Source organism: Aedes albopictus, chromosome 1 (assembly GCF_035046485.1).
Source record: "Aedes albopictus strain Foshan chromosome 1, AalbF5, whole genome shotgun sequence".
NCBI lineage: Eukaryota > Metazoa > Arthropoda > Insecta > Diptera > Culicidae > Aedes > Aedes albopictus.
The window spans coordinates 273,595,327-273,620,037 of record NC_085136.1 but is presented as its reverse complement, the minus strand read 5'-3'; the positions used below and the strand labels follow the sequence as shown (position 1 = coordinate 273,620,037).

Below are 24,711 nucleotides of genomic sequence, written 5' to 3'. Positions count from 1 at the left end.
AGTAAGCTACACCCAACCCGGGAGCTTCTTGACAGCTGCCGAACAACGTCAGCGTACCTAAAAATTTTGGTCCGGGTGGTACTGTCAGATTCAAAGCGGCAAGCGCTACTTTTGAAAAGGACGAAAACAGACAATAACAAACCGCACAAAAAATATTAAAACATTAAACTGAAACCTTAATTTGTTGTTTCCCCTTTTTTGTGGTAGATAAATGCAAATTAAGTGCGGCATGATGAATTTGTTTACTAGAAGCGAACATTATATCTATACAACGGGTAAAGCCAAAAAAGTCGGCTTTCATAAATTAATAAGAAACTCATGTTTTCTTCTAGTACGGTTATTAAGCATTAGCAAGTAATAAATTAGGTTACTTATGCTAACGTTTTACAGCTACATATCTTGCGGCAAAGCCAAAATGGAAGTTAAAAATAATCATTCGCGGATGTTTTTTTTTCGAGTTTGATCGTCGGTTTGGTCTAGTATGCGCTGGGGACTGCAATGCAAGATATGCAAGAACGTTTAAACATGTGCTTTTATTACATTTCTCAGAACGACAAAAAGAAAAATCAAAATAATTTCAATTTAATGAACATTAGTTTTTGCGCTTCTGTTGAATACGTCCTTTTGATACGAAACGCTAGCCTCTTGTTGGCTTCCACTTATCACGAAACAAAAAGATGTTTTCGCATGGACAAAAATTGTTGCTTCAGTGAAGGATGGACCCGTTGTTTACGAACAGTAGCGACATCTGCGATTTGCAAGTAGGTACGCGAAACTGAGCTCATCTGTCAAGTTACGGGGGGGTTGTCTACACCTTACTCAGTTTTAGGGTTGTCCCACTTTTAACGAAACTGAGTCGGATCCAACTCAATTTTGAGTAGATTTTTTTTCTCGGTGAGGCAGAATAATCGATGTTTTGCGTCGCGATGCACGATCTGAAAACCCCTGAAGAAATTCCAATAAGAAACCAAACGACAGCATACACGGGGAAAAATTTCTACTCAGTGGCTGAGTTGGCCTTACTCAGAAATCGAAAAATCCTTTGTTTTCTTACTCAGTTTCGGCTAAAAGTGGGACAACTCATTGGCAATGGGTTGTCCCACTTTTAACGGAAACTGAGTAAGAAAACAAAGGATTTTTCGATTTCTGAGTAAGGCCAACTCAGCCACTGAGTAGAAATTTTTCCCCGTGTAGAAACATAAAACAATCGAAAATGAAAACAAACTGCCACATAACAATAACAGAGAGCCACTTTGAGCGAGAGAAACTCTACACCTCTTCCAGACACAAAGCAAGAGAGCCTCGACGTTTGACATTTCCCCCGAACAGAGAAAAACCCGTAATGTGTCAGAAACCTAGATCTTCATTTTTTTTTCTTGCACAGCCCGCCTCGCCACCTCCTTTCGAGATAAAACCGATAAAACCTCTACTAAGGCACTGAGCAAGGAATAAAACTTTGGCAGCGCAACATTTCACCACCCCTTTCGCCCCTCATAAGCTGCATCATATCGTATTACACAAGCAGCAGGAATCTCATTTTTCACTCCTTCCAAAAGTGCTTCCTCCCCCGCAGCACACAAAATCACTTTTTCTTATCGCATTACAGGGAGGAGGATACCGAACACAGAATTCCCGTTCGAATAGTCTCCTCCCCCCGTTTTGCAGCGCAAAACTCAACCCACCTTCGGCGATAACGCGCTTGATTCGCAGCTTGACGTTGGATATTTCCACGATCTGACCGACGAATTCGTTGTCCTGGCCGCCGACGCTGGGGCCAGCGTTGAAGTAATTCATCGCCGATTTCAGGAAGTCACTCATCGTCGTCGTCGTGCCTGCACCACCACCACCGCCGTCGGATCGGAAACACGGTACTTCGCAGCAACAACACAACAGTTCCGATATGACCACCACTACTGGTTCTGCGCTGGTATTTTCCTGGCTGGCAGCTTGAGTCACTTTGCAAGCGGAGAAAGATTCGGGGAGGACTTTCTTCGCTGGCCACTTCACTTTTTACGCCACCTCTTTTTCTTCGTACGCGACAGACGGAACAGAGTGATGACTCTTTCGTACTCTGCGGATGACTGATGGTTTGTGGAGAGTTTGGGGTTTCGGTCGATTGCGTCGAAAATGTCGACATACGCGGGAGTGGACATCAGCGCAGTTGTTTCCGTTGTTTCAGGCGAATGAAATATTTCAAGGACTTCACGCTAAAATTTTCTAACGAATACAAATCTGGCGTTCAATTGGCCACAGAGAACAGACATCCAAGTCCAGTTCCGAAACTGTGTAAGGAATTTAACGGCAACACAAGTGGCAATAGCGTGGCGCTGCAATCGGTTTTTTCCCATACTAATTTAATTCACCACTTGAAATGAATGAGTGTGCGTGCGATGCTACAATTTCCGTGTACGTATTAGCATGCACACAATAGAGGTAATAAACTATAGAGGGAGAATGTCGCTGGCGTCGCCGCTGCAACATCTCTTGCTGGCGAAGATAGGCAGGGATATAAGTGTCAAAGCGAAAAAGTATGCAGTTTGACAGATAGATACCCGGGATGTTTGCGAACGAGAACAAAGGGAACAGCAGCGACATTCGTCCTCTATAGTTTATTAACTCTATTATGCACACGCACACAATCATATTTTAATGAAATTAGTCTATGTTTTAATGTTCCTGTGAATCGTTGAGGGCGTTTCAACCATGTCACCTGCTACGGGGTGGGAGCTGTCTGTCTTGTTATTAGCCGTCTTCGGAAAAAATCCTATCCCTACAACACAGGGGAAGTTTTTAAAATGCCTTTTTAAAATCTAAAACAAAATCTAATTAAAAACGGTTTGAAGTACGGAGTTAAACTTTGGACGGACTACATATTGAACGTATAAATTTAAATTTAACATTTTTTTCTTGATAAGGTACTTAATTTGTAGTCCGTTCAAAGTCTAACACCGTACATCAAACCGTTTTTAATTAGATTTTGTTTTAGATTTTATGAGGGCATTTTAAAAACTTCCACTGTGTTATAGGGATAGGATTTTTTCAAAACACCATCGTTCTTCTTCTTCTTTATGTAACATCAAATCAAGAGCAAATTTTCAATACGTCCTAAGTAACAAAATAAACAAAAATCAGATTTTTGCCTTATATGGTAGCTTAGGATCTCCTTAGTATGTGTTCTAATATAGCGCATTTAGTTCACCACTGGACTATCGCACTAGTTTTCACGAGTGCGAAAACGCTAATAAAAGTGCGCGATTGCATGAAATCAACTCGGTGTCTTCAGAGCACTTGTTCTCCATAGATTGAAGAAATAGTGCGCCGAAGACATCAACCTGATTTGATGCAATCGCGCACTTTTATTTACGTTTTCGCACTTATAATGTCGCAGTTCGCAGTCCAGTAGTGAACTAAATGCGGTATAATATCCGAAAAATATTACTCAAATATTTCTACATTTCAAATTAAAAAAATCACCTAAGTAACAATCTACTCAGTGGTATGTTTTTACCGTTACGTCGTTTATCCGCTATAAAGACTTATGTAACACCGATAACGCCCAGCTGTTTCGTCAAAAAAAATTGAATTGGCTTAAGTAACAAAATTTAACAAAACAACTTCTTCGGTTCTTACGTCATAACTGAGTTGGGTCGCACTACTTCTTCCTACAGGGTTTTGCGTTGACGTTTTCGTAAAAAAATGAAAACGATCTTCCTTCCTTCACTTGCGCACAGAAAAGCTCCGGGGGTTTTTTTTACTTGCGTGTGGGGGTGGCGAAGAAAAAGTTGATGGTAAACAAGGGGCAGTGTCAAGCGATCCCAAAGCCGTTGGGAATAGTAATCCTACATTATACACTGAAAAATATTTAAACCCAAAGAATAAGTTCTAAAAACTCAAATTTGGCTAAACAGCTTATAGTTTTTACTCAGCATTGGGTTGTTTTCTCCCTCACCCCACACGAATGTTGTCAAAAACGAAGAGAGAAGCACCGACATATCCGTGCGGCTCCGTGGAAGAAGCCAAATTTGGGTTATCTTGACTAAACCCAAATTTGCGTCAAATAAGGCCTCCGCTGGGTGAAAATAACTTACCACTGGGTGAAATTTTTTGCAGCGATCAAATGAGATTTACCTAGTGACCACTATCGCTGTTTGACGCAAATTTGAGTAATTCCACGGAGGTGCGGGATTGCGTCAAAAGAACTTAAATTTGGGTTGATTTGTAGTTCCGTGTAGAGATCTGCGGAGGCGGCCATTGTGAGCCAATCGTGCAGAGAGAACTGTCAAAGTGTAAGCCAAATGAACATGCTTATCGTTCGTAGAAAGCCGTCGTTTGAACGGTATTGCAATCGGAACTAATTAAATTAAAATTATTTATTTTTAACATCGAGAAATTGGCGGCATATGTACACTGAAAAACAAGAGAACCCAAATTTGAGTATTTTTAAACTCACTTTTGAGTTCTTTTTTGCATCCTGTTTCATTCGCTCTCTTTATTGTTGTCAGAGAGTGAATAGCAAAACAACCCAACTTTGAGAGTTCGATGCGGGAAGCCAAAATTGAGTAAGTGGCACAGTACCGAAAGTTGAGTAATTTTAACTGACGGTTGAGTAAAAAGAACCTTGACTTTAGGTTCTTTGGCCGTATACGCCTAAATGCAAACTACCCAAGTAACCACGAAGCCGTATATAAGTGCATCAATTTTGCCCTATATTTATATTTAAAATTGTGAATATAATGCTGCATTGCTTTAAACCCCTCATTGAAGCAATATTAAAGTCGAAAAGGGCCCCACTAAAATCAAATAAGTGCCACATATTGCAGCACGCTGACAGCCATTGCTAAAGTAACATAAATGCATGTGCTGTATATTTGCATTTGCACATGCTTAATACGTGCAACACGAAAAACCAAAACAAAAATCTATTTTTAGCACCGTTTTGTTATCGACGGTACTGATGCCCCCCACACGTGACTGTTTTAACCATTATTTTTTGTCGCCGGGTCGGGAGTCGAACCAGAAGTGTTGAAGACCGCTAGATGAGTTCCATCGCGCTTGTTGCCTTGGACCGTTTCTGCTGCAGTGATAACAACAGATTTTCCATTAACTAAAAGGAAACTGATCTTCTGTCTCAATCATTGCAGTAGAAGGCAAAACGACTATGTCATATGTAATAGAATACAGTAATTCATTATATTCTGATAAATAAATAATGCATTTTAGAAGATATTTAATCAATATAAGAAAACTAAAACGACGATTAAAACACCCTTCGCACACTGCTCATATGCTAATTGTGATTTCCATCATTTATGGCATATGATAGCAGCCTACAGAAAAGAGAAAAGGTCATCTCTAAAAAGGTTTTGCTGTCGTCGATCGATGGCTCAAATGGGGATTAAGTTGGTCGGGAGCGTCGGGAGTCGAACCAGAAATGTTGAATACTGATGGAGCTGACCGTAAAGTTGTTCAATCTTCTTGATTTCATTTGTTTACCATTAGAGTCAAGCTTTTATAATTGTATTGTTAGAGCAAACTTTGTTAGTTTGTACATTGCATTTATTCAGTTTTTGCAGTGTTGAATTATTGAATTATCTTATATCACCTTTTAATGAACCCTACACCCAAAATAATATTCACCTTAGGTTTACGTGAAAGCATACATAGATTTTTTCCACTGTATTTTTCACGTAAAATCAACTTGGGGGTCCGGTAATGCAAAGCCAGCCAGATCCTAGTTCAATGTAAAAAGTTGTCAGATAACAAATACGTGATTTTCCAGTTTATCTTAAACAGCTGCCAGATTATCATAACATGAACCTCCAATAATTACCACTGGATTTTACTGATATTATTTATCATCATGGAGTATTTTGTTATTGATTTCACCCGGATTAATGCACTTGATAAATAAACGCATTCAGTTTATTGAGCAGTTTATAAATAAAAAGAAAACAAAATAAATAAACACTTATTCTAATCACAAATTCTTATCGCTTTTTCTGCATGTAACAAACCGGACGCCACCGCTTCCAATAAGTCTTGAAGCGTACTTCCGTTGAGCATCAGTTGTGCATTCTGGGTTGTCTAAAAATAGAATTAATGAATAATTAATTTATTTGAAAACCAAATATTTTACGCACGAGAACTTACGTTTAGTTTTCTCCGCGAGCTGATACGCGCAAAAAGTATCTCGTACGATCAATCCGTACCCGTTCGCTCCAAGTACTTCCAAATCCTGCAGGGACAGCGTCAACAGATTATTAAGTCCAATATCACACTCTGGAATAATTGATGTAATTGTTTGAAAAGTACATTTATTATTTATTTCGATTACTTACGTTTGATAATCTCCGAAAAATGCGACTAATGTCCAGAGGTCTGCGAGGATGTCCGGCGCCATGTTGATTTTGGTAGTTTTCACACAGGAAAGTCACTTAAAGCTGGAGTGCTACGTGACCAATCACGTAGCATGAATATGATAAAATGTAGCTCGAATGAGAATATCACGTAGAGATTACCAATGAATTAGAGGCTTTTATCGGAATCCGATAAACTAGGAATAAGGAAAGCAAATTTCAATTCAAGTGATGAATCACGTACATCTAACGGGAATATTTTTTTGCGTGTAATGTAAAGAAAAATGCAATGCATCATTACATTGATAATGCCAATCTAAAGGATTATTGCATGACAAATGTGGAATTACTGCATTTCGCATTGCAAATGTTGATATTCAGTCTAATTCGTGCAATGATATAATGCTTGTGGTTACTTGGGTACTTACCTAAACATCGACTCCAGCAACTCAAAATTGGCTTCCCGCACGCAACCTCGAAGTTGGGTGGGATGAACTCACTTTTGGGTACTTTCGTTTTTCCGTGTAAGTTTTGTAAAAAGACAAAAATTTATTAATTCTGCTTTCAAAAGCTCATGCTTATGACGACATTTTTGTTGCTGCACTTGTCGAAAAAACTTCCATTGCTACTTCTTGTTTCACTTCTGCCGATATGATTAGCGTAACACCTTTGCAATAAATTTCAGATTTCTTCGATTTCTCCGCTATTTCAACAAAATTTTGAAAAAAATTCTACCATAATTAGAAAATGTAAACAAAACAACTTGAACCACAACGAAGTCACGCACAAAGTTTGAACATCTAACTTTGTAGCAAGTGTTGGCAGCTGTTGTAAACAAAATAAACAGCGTTGCCGAATCGACATATGTAACTTCCGCTCATCTCTATGTAGAGGATTTCTAGTTGGGAACAGCGATTTGGAAGGATTGCCTGGCGTTATTCGACAGAACCGTGCCACTCGGACGCTTCCAGAGGAGCAGATATTGGTGAACACATTCACGGTACATTCCGAAAGGATGACGGTGTGGAGAAATCGAGCTTTCCGTGCATTCACTCGCTTGGCTACTCAGATCAATTTTGCCAGCTCGACTGCCTCAAAATGACGGCCAGTTCCAGCTCAAGTCCCAAAGACAAACGGATCGGGTAAGTTAGTTCAGATTATCGTATAGTTTTACTAAAAAATCATTTCCTCAATTAACAGTGACCTGAATAGTTCGACCCAGTTCGTGGTGTCTCTGGGAGTCATTGAATCGCCGGAGATGGCCCGTGATTTGACCAGCGTGATTGAAAAAACTGATGTGGTCATTGGCTACATCATAATAAAAGCTGCCCTCTTCGCATTTTGGATGTTGAAAAGTGTACCGGAGCTGATGGACATCTTCCTGCCGGCAACGCAACCGCAGCTGCACGAGAAAAATAACAATCGGTATCATATCTCCGGCGTCTCCCTCCTCACGGAAATCAGGGAGGCGAGCCGTGACATGCAGAATCACTTCTAAAAGATTGTCCGAAGCTGGTGCGGGTCCTACAGAATCTAATCCTAGCAGACTATCTGCCCTAACGACATGAGTATTCGTTAGCAGTTCATTCCTGACGACCACAACGATCCGGACGGTTCCAAGGCGATGCATCGAAAGATATTCTCGCGCAGGTTGTGCAAACCACATGCACCGACTCCGTCACCTTTCACCGCATCGTATCCAACCCGGGTGGACCACCCGTATATGTACAGTTCAATTTTTGTTACACACAATACTTAATAATTGGCTATTGCTGAATGTTAATAAAGAGCACCATGCTTGGGTTTTACTGGGACGCTGGGAACTGAAAGCTATCCGAAATGCACCAAGGGGTCGTCCATATACTACGTGGATACTTTAAAGAGAGGAGGATGTTTTGAAATGGTCCCTGCTTGTCCACGGGAAGGGGGTTCGGTATTTTGGAGATGTCATGTAGATCTGATTTTCTCAACAACACTAAAAATTCAATTTTATTTCGATTGAGCCTTCCGTTTCGTTACAAGTAGTATTTCGGAGCAATTTGACCATTTGGGATATAGGGGAACGTACGTACTCCCTGCCGTTTTGTGCTCTTCGTCCTGGGTTTTTTTTAAACCTATTGAACTCAAAGTTGGCATCAAATCTTGACCATCCAAGCCGAATCATATACGACCAAATTTCAGGCAATTTTGCCGACAAAACCGTATGACGAATGGAATAAACCTGCCGATAATACCCCCAAAGTCACCCTGTTAAACTTAATGAATCTCAATCATTTTTTCAGCTATTTGTACATCAATTTGAGATCTCTTGGAAGAAAACAAAATTTACAGCCAAATTTAGTACTAAATAATACGGCGGTAGGGTACTGTAATCACCATCATTTATTTATTTGTCAACAGGTAAAAATACAAACCCAAATGACACAGCTATCGGTGGATTAATTCAGTTTTTTTATTTGTACGTATTTAGAAAGTTATGAGGTTTCATCCTTAGGTTGCCCATACCAAGGCTCATACTGCCCGTGTTCCCCATCATGATTTGATTGAGATACCTGCCTATGTGTAAACTTTTCGAACAAGATTTTGATTAATAAGCAATAGTTTCATATGTAGTTTTATTTTGATTGATTCTTTATTTTCTACATATTTCGATTATGAATAACGGCAAATTGGCAGTTAGCAACTATATTGCATCTAGGTGGGGCATCTCTTCGCCCCCCTCCAACTACATCACAAGTTGGCGCGTATGCCAACACCCATGTCAATGTTAGAGGCGTGCATTCCGGCTTCATTCTTGTTGTACCGATCGAAGAACTTCTTATAGGCTGGGAGGGCGACACTAGCTTTCCCAAGCCGAAATATCCCGAAAAAAGATGAAAAACCCCGCAAAACTTTTGCGTTTAGCGACTTTTTTCGGCTTTTTTGGGGATATTGTGGCTTGGCAAAACTAGTGTCACCACCCCCCCCCCCCCCCTGCTTATAGGTCTCCTTATTTTCGGCGATTTCCTCGAACAATTTCAGGCATTCCTTTACTAAGTTCTATTGGATGACCGTGATCTTGTTCTGCAGCAGTTCGCGGGAGATCTCCAGTAAATCTTTGGAGTCGACGACACTATTGACGAATATTAAGTAGCCGAGGATCAGTTTCTTGATGGAGACTTGCTTAGAGTTCGGAGACTTGCAATGGAGAAACTCGCGGAGAAGTGTCTGATGGCCAGATAATCCTACCACTGGTTGGTCAGGGATTTGTAGAATTCACCGTATTCTTCCGTCAACGTAGTGGGTCCTGATGTGCTTGGCATTGTTGAGTTCTACGTCTTCGGCGTACTTCCTTGTCCTGAAATTAAGTTCATTGTAACTACAGGATCACGATAGTCAGTGAATTTCAGTTACCATTCTACACGATATTATATATATCCATAACGTCTTCGATCTTGGGCCGAATTCCTTCGCAACGAGCAGCAGCTTTCTGCACCAAAATGTTTATTCGATGGCCTCTCCTCCAGGTCGATCAGCCCTCCGGAGACTTGGTGCACGGCACATAAGCCTCTCAGCTGGCAATCCACACGACACACGTACTAATAGCATCACCATTGCTTTGGGATGACGACAAAACCACTCACTGGACCCACTTGTCCTAAGTGTCGTGTTCCGCCGAGGAACCACCGTCCAAATGGCCGCCGGAATCCAGCTTACCTTCCTTAATTCCATTTTTTTTCTTCCTTCCTCTTACGCGTGACTTAGTCTTACCACATTCGCCGAAAGAATGATCGCACGATCAAATTTTCGTGTGCTACTACCCTGCACTGTACCGACCGAATAAATACATCCACAATCTTTCAGTCGATCATACAATCCCACTTCTTTACACTCACACATAGGCACGTTCCTTCAACATTATTTTCGTGCAGCGAAACGGCGGCAAACATTGGGGGCTATTTTATAACTCGAGTCGACCGTAATTTCATGTGACTCGATAGTTGTCGAATTATACAAAACGAGTTAGTCGATGGATGTCGAGTAAATAGTCTAGCACAACGAATGCTCGACTCACTAAAACGACTCGATGAAAACGGTCGGCCACCTGTCATCGCACAGCAATCAGTGCCTGCTGCGCACAGCGATCAGACAATAGAGTTAATAAACTATAGAGGACGAATGTCGCTGGCGTCGCTGCCGAAACATCTCTTGCTGGCGGAGATAGGCCGGGCTATAAGTGTCAAAGCGAAAAAGTATGCAGTTTGACAGATAGATACCCGACATGTTTCCGAACGAGAACAAAGGGAACAGCAGCGACATTCGTCCTCTATAGTTTCTTAACTCTATTGATCAGACAGCTGATGTGAAATTTTGAATTTTTACCAACAACATGGCTTTGTGCGCGTAGGGATTTTTTTTGCATTTTATTAGTAAAACTACTCTAGGATGTTCATTGCAATCCGTTTTAAACCCTCCATCAGTCGCGCCAAAAAGAGATACACGAGCGATCGCGTCGGGTATTCAGTACACGGCATACGCTTTAAATTATGGTTGCAGTACTAGATAGCATATTGGTGTATTAGGCAAAAATGTCCAGCTGATTATGAGTGTTTGGTAGCTTGGTTGGTAGTGGACATGTAGAACCGACCAACTCGATCTGGTCCTGTCGCGAGTGTCGGAATGACCCCCGCGGAAACCTTGGCATTCAGTCAAGGCCGCCTTGGTCAGAACACCAAAGCTAGGTATGCGGCGGCTCTTTCTTGATGATTCATCATATCCATCATCTTAGCGAATCAACGGCCACCCTGGTGAACCCGTGGCCACCGGAATGTGCCCTGGAGGAGCTAACTTGGAAGAAATTTTGACCATTGTGCCAAATATAGGCATGCGAAGGCCCTATATTCACCATTTTATATATATGTACACCATCTTATTATCCATAAAAAGGATTAATGACCTCCCTGGCCAACCCGTTGCCACCGGAATATGCTCTGGAGGAGCCTGCTCCGAGGACGCTTTAGCCATAGCGCCAGATCTTCTATCTTTTTATGTTTATCCTGTGTTTAGGTGATCAAAACCTGATTCTTCGCCTGCAGGCATCTAAGAAACTGAAACCAGGAATTGCGTCGAAATGAACCGCCCGGATAAAAACTAACCATAGGGTGCATGGTGAAAACCATTCCTGCACCATACAGTGTACCAGCTACAATAAAGTGTATTGTAATGAAATGGTTCGCTATACTATACATTTACATTGGATTTTTATGTAACAATATATTATACTGTTTTTCTTACGTTTGAACCATTCACTTTTCCGAAACATTATTTTTCCGTGAATTTTTAATTATTTCTGGTGTTCGATTTGAACAGATCGTATGTTTGCTGTGATTCCTATGCAGATTCGACCTATTCAAATCGAACACCAGATTTATTCAGTTTAAGATTTTTTCCGTGCTTTGTTTTGTTGATGTTTGTGACTTTTTTGATGCAAAGGAAAGGAAAGAGAAAAAAGTGAATAAGTTGAAACATCAATTTAACCTTTTGGAATCGATTTTTTTCGCCGCTGTCGACGCAACCTCGCTGGTGTCGAACACGTTTGTTATGCTCGGTTTCATCGCCGGGGTCATATATGACCCCTCCGGCTCCAAAGGGTGAATGCCAATAACATGTTTAAATCAGTCACCCCAATACTGCCCCACAGGAAAATAACGAGCCAACATCTCTGGTTCCCACTTCCAGCCGCCTCGTTGAACACAATAGCGGCGGCTCGGCGGCTTGGTTCCCCATTTTATTTATTTGTGTTTACATCAACAGACTTTCTGTAGTCCCATGATAGCGCAACAACATAATTCCAGGAGCAAAAATCAAAAGCGGCAAAACTTATTTTCACAACCACTTTTTTTTACCTTTTTAAATCGTTAGTTTAAGCGAAACATGATTTTTAATTTCGCAATTATTTATTTAAAAATTAAGTCGTAATAGTATCAGCTCGTCTTCGTCACGGGAATAAAGTTTCCATAAAATTTAGAATATTGTTATTGACATGATGCAGCCACAGTCAATAACCGATCCTGGATTTTGATGCTGACCTCAAAATCATGGCCGCGTGACAGGAGGCTGGTTCAACACTATTCTTTCTGTATTTGCATTTAGGGGAGTTTTCTCCTCTTCTCTCATGTGAACTTGCCTTCGACCACAATCGAATCAAATGCGGTTGACAAACTTTATCTTTGACGTAGAGCCATCTTTAACATATGGACTGGACTGAACACTGAAATGACTTTTAATATAGGTTCGTCTGCGGGTTCGCTTTTTAACCTAACTTATATTTGAATCGAACTTGACAGTTATCTCATGAGTTGTTATGTATTTCAAACTTTAGTCAAACTGGTGCCTCAATATTGCAATAACGGTTAAGCACGCTGTAATGATACTTATGTACCTCGTCACCCACTTCATGCAACTACATTAGTGGTCTAATAACACTTAGCGCGCTCGGCATAGTTCCATCATGCCGCTCAAAGTGTTGCCACAAATAATGCTAAGTTTGCAAAACCCAGTTATCTGGCTGGTGGGGCATGGGAGCCTAAGCTTCAACTGTTAATGCAATCAGAGACTACTCAGACTTAGACGTGGGTGATCCTATATATGAAGGGTTATCCAAAACGCTCTGGGAATTCCCGAAGCGGATTCTAATAAATCTAATAAGCCTAAGATGCCATTAACAGGAGGAAAATGGCAAGATAATATAACAATATATGGTTTATGTAATGTAAAACAATTCAACATAACAAAAGAGAACCATTCCAAAACCATTTGATTAAATGTATAACCAGTAGTGAAATTACAATTGAAAACAATTTATTTACGGTACATTTTATTGTTTCAAACCATTCATGTACCATACAATGTACGGTATATTTAAACCCACGTATCAGTATTTTGAACAATTCATTAACAATAAAATGTATGGTTTTGCAAAAAAAAATATATGGAGAAAAATATTTTTTTATATTGTTACGATACTTAACAACCTGTATAATATATTGTAAAAATCTTATTTACAATTCACGGTATGGTGTCCTACATTACATCTTATTGTTTTTGTATTTTTATTTTTACAGTGGTGTCTATTGTAAAAATATGGTTCTAAATAGTACTGTTACAATATAACGTTCGGTTTTTCTACTGTATTTTTTATTCGGGCGATTACACTCAAGGAATTCCTCCAGAAATTCCACTAGGGATTCTTCCAGAATTCCTCCAAAAATTTCTCTAGGAATTCCTCCAGTCATTCCTCCAGGAATTCCTACATAATTCCTCTAGGAATTCCTCCAGAAATTCCTCTACGAATTTCTCCAGAAATTCCTCTAGAAATTCCTCTTGGAATTTTTCCAGAAATTCCTCTAAAAGTTTCCCAGAAATTCCTCTGAGAATTTTTCCATAAATTCCTCAAGAAATTTCTCCAGAAATTCATCTAGGAATTTCTCCAGAAATTCCTCTACGAATTTCTCCAGAAATTCATCTAGGAATTTCTCCAGAAGTTCCTCTAGAAATTTAACCAGGAATTCCTCTAGGAATTTCTCCAGAAATTCCTCTAGGAATTTCTCCAGAAATTCCTCTAGGAATTTCTCCAGAAATTCCTCTAGGAATTTCTCCAGAAATTCCTCTAGGAATTTATCCAGAAATTCCTCTAGGAATTTCTTCAGAAATTCCTCTAGGAAAATCTTCAGAAATTCCTCTAGGAATTTCCTCAGAAATTTCTCCAGAAATTCCTCTAGGAATTTTTACAGAAATTCTCCAGGAATTTCTCCAGAAATTCCTCAAGGAATTTCTCCAGAAATTCCTCTAGAAATTTCTCCAGAAATTCCTCTAAGAATTTCCCAGATATTCCTCTGAGAATTATTCCAGAAATTCCCTAAGAAATTTCTGAAGAAATTCTTCTTGGAATTTCTCCAGAAATTCCTCTAGGAATTGCTCCAAAAAATTCCTCTACGAATTTCTCCAGAAATTTCTCTAGAAATTTCACCAGGAATTCCTCAAGGAATTTCTCCAGAAATTCCTCTACGAATTTCCCAGAAACTCCTCTAAGGATTCTCAGACATTCCTCTAGAAATTTTTCCGAAAATTCCTCTAGGAATTTAACCAGGAATTTCTCTAGGAATTTCTCCAGAAATTTCTCTAGGAATTTCCCAGAAATTCCTCTAGGAATTTCCTCAGAAATTCCATTAGGAATTTTTCCAGAAATTCCTCTGGGAATTGCCCCAGACATTCTTCTAGTCATTTCTCCAGAAATTTCTCTAGGAATTCCTCCAGAAATTTCTTTCGGTATTTCTCCAGCAATTCCTGTATATTTTCCTCTAGGAATTACTCAAAAAATTCCTTTAGGAATTCCTCTAGTAACACAAGTTTACAAAATAAAACGAAAGTCGTGAACTTCTGTCAACGACCGAAATTTTTGAAGCACAATTTAGTGCTGATTTCGAAACCGACCTTCAAAAAATTTAAAGTAGAACAGTTTTTGAGTTTTAGCTCAATATCGAGTTTTGTAACTTTTCAAAATATGTAATTTACTAAAATTCAAATATATTGCGTTTTGTTCAACCAATTTTAAATCTTTTTCCATAAATTGAAAGCTAAATACAATACCATTCGATCATCTGAATGCAGGTTTTGCGTCAGATTGATGAAATTCAAGATATTGGCGAGTTTTAGGGACGATCTTCTTAAATTTTAGCAAATCTCCCAAAATTTTTTGAAGAATTTTTTTTTTCAATAAGAAAAAAACAACCTAAAATTTCTTTCTCGACGTTTATTTGACATATCATATGTAGGCGAGTTACAGTAAAAATTTCAGCTCAATCGGAGCATTGATTACGGAGAATGAGATGTTTGAAGTGAGCGACTTTGCTTAAAAATAGAACAAAAATCGATTTCAAATCACCAACCTTGTATGGAAAGTCGAAAAAAATTCCGCTCTACTGTAATTTTTTTCCTTCGCGTTTTCGAACCCAGGGCATGATTCTACACCAAAAATGATCATAAGCTTACCGAGTTCAAAAATGCTGTAAACTAGTGTAATTCCTCCGGAAATTCCTCCAGGAATTCCTCCGAAAGGTCCTCTAGAAATTCCTCTGGAAATTTCGCTAGTAATTCCTCGGGAAATTCCTACAGTAATTTATCCACAAATTCCTCTAGAAATTCCTCCAGAACTCCTCAAGGAATTCCTCCTCAAGTTCTTCTAGAGATTCCTCCCAAATTCCTCCAGAATTCTTCCAGAAATTCCTCCAGGAATTCCAACATCATTCCTCAAGGAATTCCTCCGTTAAATTCTCTAGGAATTCCTCCGAAAATTCCTCTAGAAATTCCTCTGCAAATTTCTCTGGAAACTTCTCTAGGAATTCCTCTGGAAATTTCTATGGAAATTTCTCTAGGAATTCCTCCTGGAATATCTCTAGGAATTCCCCTAGGAATTCCTCCAGAGGAATATTCGGAAGAATTCCTTGAGGAATTTCTGGAGGAATTCTGGATGAAACCCTCAAAGGAATTTGTGGAGAAATACATTGAGGAATTCCTCCGGAAATTCCTGCAGCGATTCCTCCGGGAATTTTTCCAGAAATTCCTCCAGAAATTCCTCCGGAAATTCCTCCGAGAATTCCTCTGGAGGAATTCCTAGAGGAATTCCTGGAGGAATTCCTAGAGGAATCCCTAGAGAAATTCCTACAGGAATTCCTGGAGGAATTCCTAGAGGAATCCCTAGAGAAATTTCCACAGGAATTGCTCGAGGAATTCCTAGAGGAATTGCTGGAGGAATTCCCAGAGGAATTGCTGGAGGAATTCCTCCAGGATTTCCTCTGGGAATTCGTCCAGGAATTCCTCCGGAAATTTCTCCAGAAATTCCTCTTGGAATTCCTTTAGGAATACCTTTAGTAATTCCAAAGATAAATGCTAAGATCCAACAGTAGGAAAAAAATCGATTTAATTTCGGGGTCTTTTCATTTTAAATGATACGGGGTCTTTTCATCCGCGAACCCCTTGTTTTGGCATCAACTGCTTTTTACTTTGGCGATCCCCTCGGTTATTGTTTTGACTTTTTTTTATTCCACGTCGTGTTTATGTTTTTGTTTTGAGCTGTTACATAATTGGACGAGTTGGAGGCAACGAAAACGCTGTGTGATTGTTCCGAAATAATATTACCGGAACCGATTCCGGTATACCGGAACCCGAAGACTCGGCAAGGTGAGTGCACATTCAGTTCTAGTGAAATTATCTGCTAATGACGGTGTTGCAAAATACTTTGCAGATGATTTCTAAAGAGTATCGCGAGCAAGTTTTGAAGCACGGTGAACGGGGTTGCTTCACATCGTTGGTGACGAGGTTGGTGAAAATCCGATCAGCTTCCTGAATCCGTTCCAGTTCGAAATGATTTTCTAGCGCATCGGACCTCAAGTGAAAAATGATTGATGTCGGTTCGACCGAAACGAAAGAGTTCGATCTGGTTCTGGACACAATCGTCGAGCCAGTGTCTGGGCCGGAAAAACAGCGTTTTCTGATCGCTACCGTCATCGACACTTGATTATCCCGAAAGCGTTCAAGCTTCCAGCCAGGTTCATTGTTCCAGTAGAACTTCCGGAACTGCTACGGGTAAGTACCAATTGAGGAATCAAAAGCAATCGATTGATTCAAATCATGACAATAATGATAAATAATTCAATTTCTTACGCAGAACGCCGGCCGAAAAATCGAGAATCATTCCCGAAGATCCCTGTATACGCAAAGCACACAATTTCATGTTTTGTCCCTGATTACCTGTTGTCCTTATTGCATGATACCAAATTGTTTTACAGTGGTGGTGCCTACGCCAAGGTAAGAAAATCTGTGTTTGATGATTTCCTTCGAGAAATTGAACGGCAATTTAGTTTCAAATGCCCTTTTAACCTTCCTTGGCATCACGTCAGTGCAAGCTCGCTGACGTAGTGGACGGTCTTGGTCAAAAATGACCCTAATGCCAAAGAAGGGTGAACCAAGCAGCGTTGACTGCAGCAAAGCATAAAACTTTATTTTAAAATATATAACGACTTATATATATTAACAATTTGAAATTTGATCGTCCTTTACACATTTACTCTGAATCATTAGTTAGCATAATTATTAATCGTCCATTCCTAAATCATTTTCAGACATTCTTGCAAACTATGCAACACCAACTGGATGACAAACATATCTTCATAGAAAAGCTACACACACTGCGTCTCCCATTACCTCTGGTCAACGTCATCCAATTAGACACAGAGTCTATTATCATGTTAACGTTTATTTAGTTATTATTTTAATTTGTACATTTTTAGCTTTTTAGCCATAATATGATTAAATAATTTTGGGGTGGGGTCTCGCTCAGTACTATATTCACAAATACCCTAGGAGACTACAACGTTTTACCACCTCCTATGTGGTGCCTATAGGCCTATAGGCATAAGTAAGTATACTTGTGAACGATATTCGTTGTAGTTATGACGATTCCCAGCAACCGGAGAATTCAGAACGGTAATTTATGACAATTTTAGTAAATTTATTTTTTTGTTTTAACTTGTGTGGTTGTTCCTAAGGTGATGTTTGCTTGAAATCAGATTGTGTTACATCTAGTCAGGTACACTAAGCCCTCGTAAGCTCTTGGTCACTCCGAAGGTTAATTCTTTCAATATTTATTAAGTTCTTCCTGATGTCCTCAAGCAATATTTGCTAGAATCCACAATTTGTAGTAGTTATTTACATTGATTGATTTGTCTTTATTTAAGAGACTTTCAGCCCTTGGCTGGTTCGTCTCTTCGTTATTTACAGTGTCGGACAAAACAAAGACCAGCAGTCTTATTTCATACAAAATGGCAAAGTTTGACAATATTGTAGTCGGTTTCTAGTAAACCGACTTGGCCATTTTGTATGAAAAATGGCTGGTGGTCCTATTGTATTGACCGACACCGTAGGTTCACCTTGTCCTCCAAAGTTGCAAGGTGATGCAAACACTTTTCCTATAGTTTTTGATCGCTTCTTCCAATATTTCTCAAGTTGTCAAGGTTTACGTAGTCATCCCAAGTTGCATAGTGATGCAAAAACCTATATTATAATCTTAATCACTTTTAATATTTATCATGGTATTTCTGAAGTCCTCATGCAATAAATATTTGCTTGAATTCAGAATCTGCTGTAGTTTATCAGGTTCACCAAGTCCTCCCAAGTCCTTTCAAGGTGACGTAAAACGATTATTATAGTCTTGGTCACTTGTTCCAATATTCCCAGAAGTCCTTAAGCAATATTTGCTTGAATCCAGAATTTGTTGTAGGTAGTTAATCAGGTTCACCTAGTTTAGCAAAAAAAAAATGAAGGTTTGCCGGTTTACCATGTCCTCCCATAGTAAGGTGATGCAAACATATTTGGAGTTTTTCTAGGAATTCTAAGGCAATATTGTGTCAGACCAACTTTAGATTGAGATTTGCAGGTTCACCAAGTCCTCCCATTGCAAGGTGATGCAAACATGACTGTCTTTTGAACTCGATCACTTCTTCGAAGGACTTCTGGAGTTGTGCCAAGAATTCTTAGGCAATATTGACTCAGACCAGAATTAGATTGAGATTTGCAGGTTCACCAAGTCCTCCCATTGCAAGGTGATGCAAACATGATTGTCTTTTGAATGCGATCACTTCTTCGAAGAACTTCTGGAATTGTTCCAGAAATTCTTATGCAATATTATCTCTGGCCAGATCTAGATTGAGATTTGCAGGTTCACCAAGTCCTCCCATTGCAAGGTGATGCAAACATGATTGTCTTTTGAACTCGATCACTTCTTCGAAGAACTTCTGGAGGTGTACCAAGAATTCTTAGGCAATATTGACTCAGACCAGAATTAGATTGAGATTTGCAGGTTCACCAAGTCCTCCCATTGCAAGGCGATACAAACATGATTGTCTTTTGAATGCGATCACTTCTTCGAAGAACTTCTGGGGTTGTTCCAGAAATTCTTATGCAATATTATCTCTGGCCAGATCTAGATTGAGATTTGCAGTTTCACCAAGTCCTCCCATTGCAAGGTGATGCAAACATGTTTGTCTTTTGAACTCGATCACGTCTTCGAAGAACTTCTGGAGGTGTACCAAGAATTCTTAGGTAATATTGACTCAGACCAGAATTAGATTGAGATTTGCAGGTTCACCAAGTCCTCCCATTGCAAGGTGATGCAAACATGACTGTCTTTTGAACTCGATCACTTCTTCGAAGAACTTCTGGAGGAGTACCAAGAATTCTTAGGCAATATTGACTCAGACCAGAATTAGATTGAGATTTGCAGGTTCACCAAGTCCTCCCATTGCAAGGTGATGCAAACATGACTGTCTTTTGAACTCGATCACTTCTTCGAAGGACTTCTGGAGTTGTGCCAAGAATTCTTAGGCAATATTGACTCAGACCAAAATTAGATTGAGATTTGCAGGTTCACCAAGTCCTCCCATTGCAAGGTGATGCAAACATGATTGTCTTTTGAATGCGATCACTTCTTCGAAGAACTTCTGGAATTGTTCCAGAAATTCTTATGCAATATTATCTCTGGCCAGATCTAGATTGAGATTTGCAGGTTCACCAAGTCCTCCCATTGCAAGGTGATGCAAACATGACTGTCTTTTGAACTCGATCACTTCTTCGAAGAACTTCTGGAGGTGTACCAAGAATTCTTAGGCAATATTGACTCAGACCAGAAATAGATTGAGATTTGCAGGTTCACCAAGTCCTCCCATTGCAAGGTGATGCAAACATGATTGTCTTTTGAATGCGATCACTTCTTCGAAGAACTTCTGGAATTGTTCCAGAAATTCTTATGCAATATTATCTCTGGCCAGATCTAGATTGAGATTTGCAGGTTCACCAAGTCCTCCCATTGCAAGGTGATGCAAACATGACTGTCTTTTGAACTCGATCACTTCTTCGAAGAACTTCTGGAGGTGTACCAAGAATTCTTAGGCAATATTGACTCAGACCAGAAATAGATTGAGATTTGCAGGTTCACCAAGTCCTCCCATTGCAAGGTGATGCAAACATGATTGTCTTTTGAATGCGATCACTTCTTCGAAGAACTTCTGGAATTGTTCCAGAAATTCTTATGCAATATTATCTCTGGCCAGATCTAGATTGAGATTTGCAGGTTCACCAAGTCCTCCCATTGCAAGGCGATGCAAACATGACTGTCTTTTGAACTCGATCACTTCTTCGAAGAACTTCTGGAGGTGTACCAAGAATTCTTAGGCAATATTGACTCAGACCAGAATTAGATTGAGATTTGCAGGTTCACCAAGTCCTCCCATTGCAAAGCGATACAAACATGATTGTCTTTTGAATGCGATCACTTCTTCGAAGAACTTCTGGGGTTGTTCCAGAAATTCTTATGCAATATTATCTCTGGCCAGATCTAGATTGAGATTTGCAGTTTCACCAAGTCCTCCCATTGCAAGGTGATGCAAACATGACTGTTTTTTGAACTCGATCACTTCTTCGAAGGACTTTTGGAGTTGTGCCAAGAATTCTTGGGCAATATTGACTCAGACCAGAAATAGATTGAGATTTGCAGGTTCACCAAGTCCTCCCATTGCAAGGTGATGCAAACATGACTGTTTTTTGAACTCGATCACGTCTTCGAAGAACTTCTGGAGTTGTGCCATGAATTCTTAGGCAATATTGACTCAGACCAGAATTAAATTGAGATTTGCAGGTCACTAAGTCCTCCCATTGCAAGGCGATGCAGTTTTCATAGATAATGTTGAATTAATGTGAAAAATAACGCAAACGCCAAAGTTTGCAATGAAATACATACAAGTTTCCGATTAAAATTTTAAAATACAGTTAGGTAAATTTTGAAATATTTTTCATTGATATTCTATGTACTCTTTAAATATCGTATGTCTTTATTGCGTTTTTCGTTTCAAATTCAAATACAACTGCATTACTACCATACCACAATCACAAGCTCAGTCAGCCGATCACGCCCACGAGAACAATTTTCATCTTCGAGTGCTCGCATTTGGAACACCGCATCTGTTTGCTTCCTCTTCCTGTTCCGCTTCCGCCTGCTATCATGCCGTGCCCCCTCCTGGTCACTACCACACCACCGCATTGAATTCCAGCATCATCAGCTGCACACGTTATCTTCGTCTCTGCAGCTGCCCACCGAGTGCGCACTGTCCATCTCTTACCGGAAGAATCCCATATGACTTTACGACTAAAAACGTCATTAGATTTTACGCTTCAGGTATTTTCCTAGGTATAGACGGGTTGTGGGCTGACGGGATTGTTGATGTGGCTGATTCATACTCGGACACATTGCAAGACCAACAGAATCTGCAGACGGTTGGCGAGCTTGAGGGCCTGATTACGAGTGTCACTTCACGGTGAAAACCAAAAAGTGACACCGGTAATAAGGACGGTGAAAGTGATTCCCCTTTGATTAACCCACAACTTTTTCACCGTGGATTCGCAATGTGTCACCGTGATCGATTCTCACCGTGAAGTGACACTCATAATAAGGGCCTGAGTCTGTAATGGGAAATTTAGAATATTATTCTGCTCAAACTAAATGCCTTGAATGAATTGCATACCTTTAAATGTTTGAATATGAACGCGAAATATATTTTTTTGTAATAATATTTACAAAACGTACTGGACGTAAACAAGAATAAAAAATAACGAGAAAAAACAAATTGTCACTTTTGACATTCGCCGTCTGTCAAAATTGGGGGTCGACCATAAACGAGGGGATGAAACGAAAAGCCCCGTATGCCGATCACAAATGACGCCGAGGTCACCAAAAAAAATGCTAGTTGTTTATCGTTATCGTTGGTAATTCCTCCAGAAATTCCTCTAAGAATTCCTTCAGAAATTCCTCTAGAAATTCCTCCAGAAACTCATCTTGGAATTTCTCTAGAAATTCCTCCAGGAATTTTCGGAGAAATTCCTAGAAGAACTTCTGGAGAATTGCCTAGTGGAATTTCTGGAGGAATTTCCAGAGTAATTTCGGGAGGAATTTCCAGAGAAATTTCTGAAGAAATTCCTACTGGAATTTCTGGAGGAATTCCTTGAAGAATTTCTAGAGAAATTCCAGGAGGAATTTGTGGAGGAATTCCTGCAGGAATTTGTGGAGGAATTCCTGCAGGAATTTCCAGAGGAATTTTCGGAAGAACTTCCGGAGAAATTTTTGGAGGAATTTCTGGAGGAACTTCCGGAGGAATTCCTGGAGGAATTGCTGCAGGAATTTCCGGAGGAATTCCTCAAGGTAATACTCCAAAAAATCCTCCAGGGTTGCATCCAGAATTCCTCCAGAAATTCCTCTAGGATTTCTTCCGAATATTCCTCTGAAGGAATTCCTAGGGATATATCTAGAGATATTCCAGGAGGAATTCGTAGAGAAATTTCCAAAGAAATTTCCAGAGGAATTCCTAGAGAATTATACAGGAATTCCTAAAGGAATCGCTGGAGAAATACAGAAATAAATTTCTGGAGGAATTCATAGAGGAATTTTTGGAGAAATGACTAGAAGAATGTCTGGAACATCTCCTAGAGGAATTTCTGGGAAAATTCCTAAAGGAATTTCTGAGGAAGTTCCTAGAGGAATTTCTGGAGGAATTTCTAGAGGGTTTCCTGGTTAAATTTCTAGAGGAATTTCCTAGAATATTTTTTGGAGAAATTTCTCGAGGAATTTCTGAAGAAATTCCTAGAGGAATTTCTGGAGAAATTTCTGGAGAAATTCCCAGAGGAATTTCTGGATAAATTCCTAGAGGAATTTTTGGATAAATTCCTAGAGGAATTTCTGGAGAAATTCCTAGAGGAATTTCTGGAGAAATTTCTAGAGGAATTTCTAAAGGAATTCCTAGAGGAAGTCTGGAGAAATTTTTGGAGGAATTTCTGGAGAAATTTCTGGAGAAATTCCTAGAGGAATTTCTGGAGAGATTTCTAGGGGAATTTCTGGAGAAATATCTTGGGGAATTTCTGCATAAATTCTTAGAGGAATTTCTGGGAAATTCTTAGAGGAATTTCTGGGAAATTCTTAGAGGAATTTCTGGAGAAATTCCTAGAGGAATTCCTGGTTAAATTTCTTGGGGAATTTCTGGATAAATTCTTAGAGGAATTTCTGGGAAATTCTTAGTGAAATTTCTAGAGGAGTGTCTGGAGAAATTCGTAGAGGAATTTGTGGAGAAACTCCTAGAGGAATTTCTGAAGAAATTCCTTGAGGAATTCCTGGTGGAATTTCTAGAGAAATTTCTGGAGAAATTCGTAGAGGAATTTCTGGAGAAATTCCTAAAGGAATTTCTGAAGAAATTCTTAGAGGAATTTCTGGAGAAATTTCTTGGGGAACTTCTGGATAAATTCTTAGAGGAATTTCTGGAAAATTCTTAGAGGAATTTCTGGAGAAATTCCTAGAGGAATTCCTGGTGAAATTTCTGGAGGAATGTCTGGAGAAATTCGTAGAGGAATTTTTGGAGAAATTCCTAGAGGAATTTCTGGAGAAGTTTCTCGAGGAATTTCTGAAGAAATTCTTAGAGGATTTTTTGGAGAAATTTCTGGAGAAATTTTTGAGGAATTTCTGGAGAAATTCCTAGAGGAATTTCTGGAGAAATTTTTAGAGGAATTTCTGGAGAAATTACTAGAGAAATTTTTGGAAAATTTTCAAAAGGAATTTCTGGAGGAATTCCTAGAGCAATTTCTGGACAAATTCTTAGAGGAATTTCTGGAGAAATTCCTAGAGGAATTTTTGGAGAAATTCTTAGAGGAATTTTCAGAGAAATTCCTAGAAATTCTGAAGGATTTGCTACTGGAATTTCTGGAGTAATTACTAGAGGAATTCCTGTAGGAATTCCCGGAAGAAGAAGTTTCTAGAGGAATTCCTGGAGGAATTGCCGGAGGAATTCCTGGAGGAATTGCCGGAGGAATTCCTGAAGGAATTGCCGGAGGAATTCCTGGAGGAATTTCTGGAGGACCAGAGAGGAAAATTCATGAAAATAGAGCCGTCGCATGCGTAGTTCTGGCTCCATGGCCTGAACGTCCTCGAAACAGATTTCTCCAGGTCACATTCTTATGACCACGGGATGACCACAGTTGCCTGGCCATTGGTCCTTTTTATGGATGATGGATGTCACAAAAGTTCAGCTTATTATATGTAGTGGCTTGATTGCCCTAACAGCGGGGAGGAAAAAAAAGTTCATTAATATAAAGAATCAAGAAGATAGACCGTCGCATGCCTAGTTTTGGCGTTCACGAAGAAATCACCTTCAGGACGCATTTCGATTGGCCAGGGAGGACATTGGACCATTTTACGGTAATCAAGATGATGGATATGAAAAAAGCA

At 39.6% G+C, this 24,711-nt stretch overlaps 2 protein-coding genes across 2 annotated transcripts in view; one reads left to right on the top strand and one right to left on the bottom strand.

The window, feature by feature from the left end:
* LOC109429313 (cyclin-G-associated kinase) overlaps nucleotides 1-2,099 on the bottom strand; it is a 37,438-nt gene extending 35,339 nt beyond the window's left edge. The window contains exon 1 of the mRNA XM_029860438.2: nucleotides 1,683-2,099. Coding sequence (XP_029716298.2) covers nucleotides 1,683-1,818 — 136 coding nt within the window. The 5' untranslated portion in view covers nucleotides 1,819-2,099. The remainder of the gene's footprint in view (nucleotides 1-1,682) is intronic.
* A 4,847-nt stretch (nucleotides 2,100-6,946) lies between these two features.
* Nucleotides 6,947-8,730, top strand: LOC115259596 (AP-1 complex subunit gamma-1-like). Its single transcript, XM_029860317.2, has 2 exons — nucleotides 6,947-7,498; nucleotides 7,557-8,730. Exons 1-2 carry the CDS (start codon nucleotides 7,455-7,457, stop codon nucleotides 7,852-7,854), a joined length of 342 nt encoding a protein of 113 aa, XP_029716177.1. The 5' UTR covers nucleotides 6,947-7,454; the 3' UTR covers nucleotides 7,855-8,730.
* The last annotated feature ends 15,981 nt before the right edge of the window (nucleotides 8,731-24,711 follow it).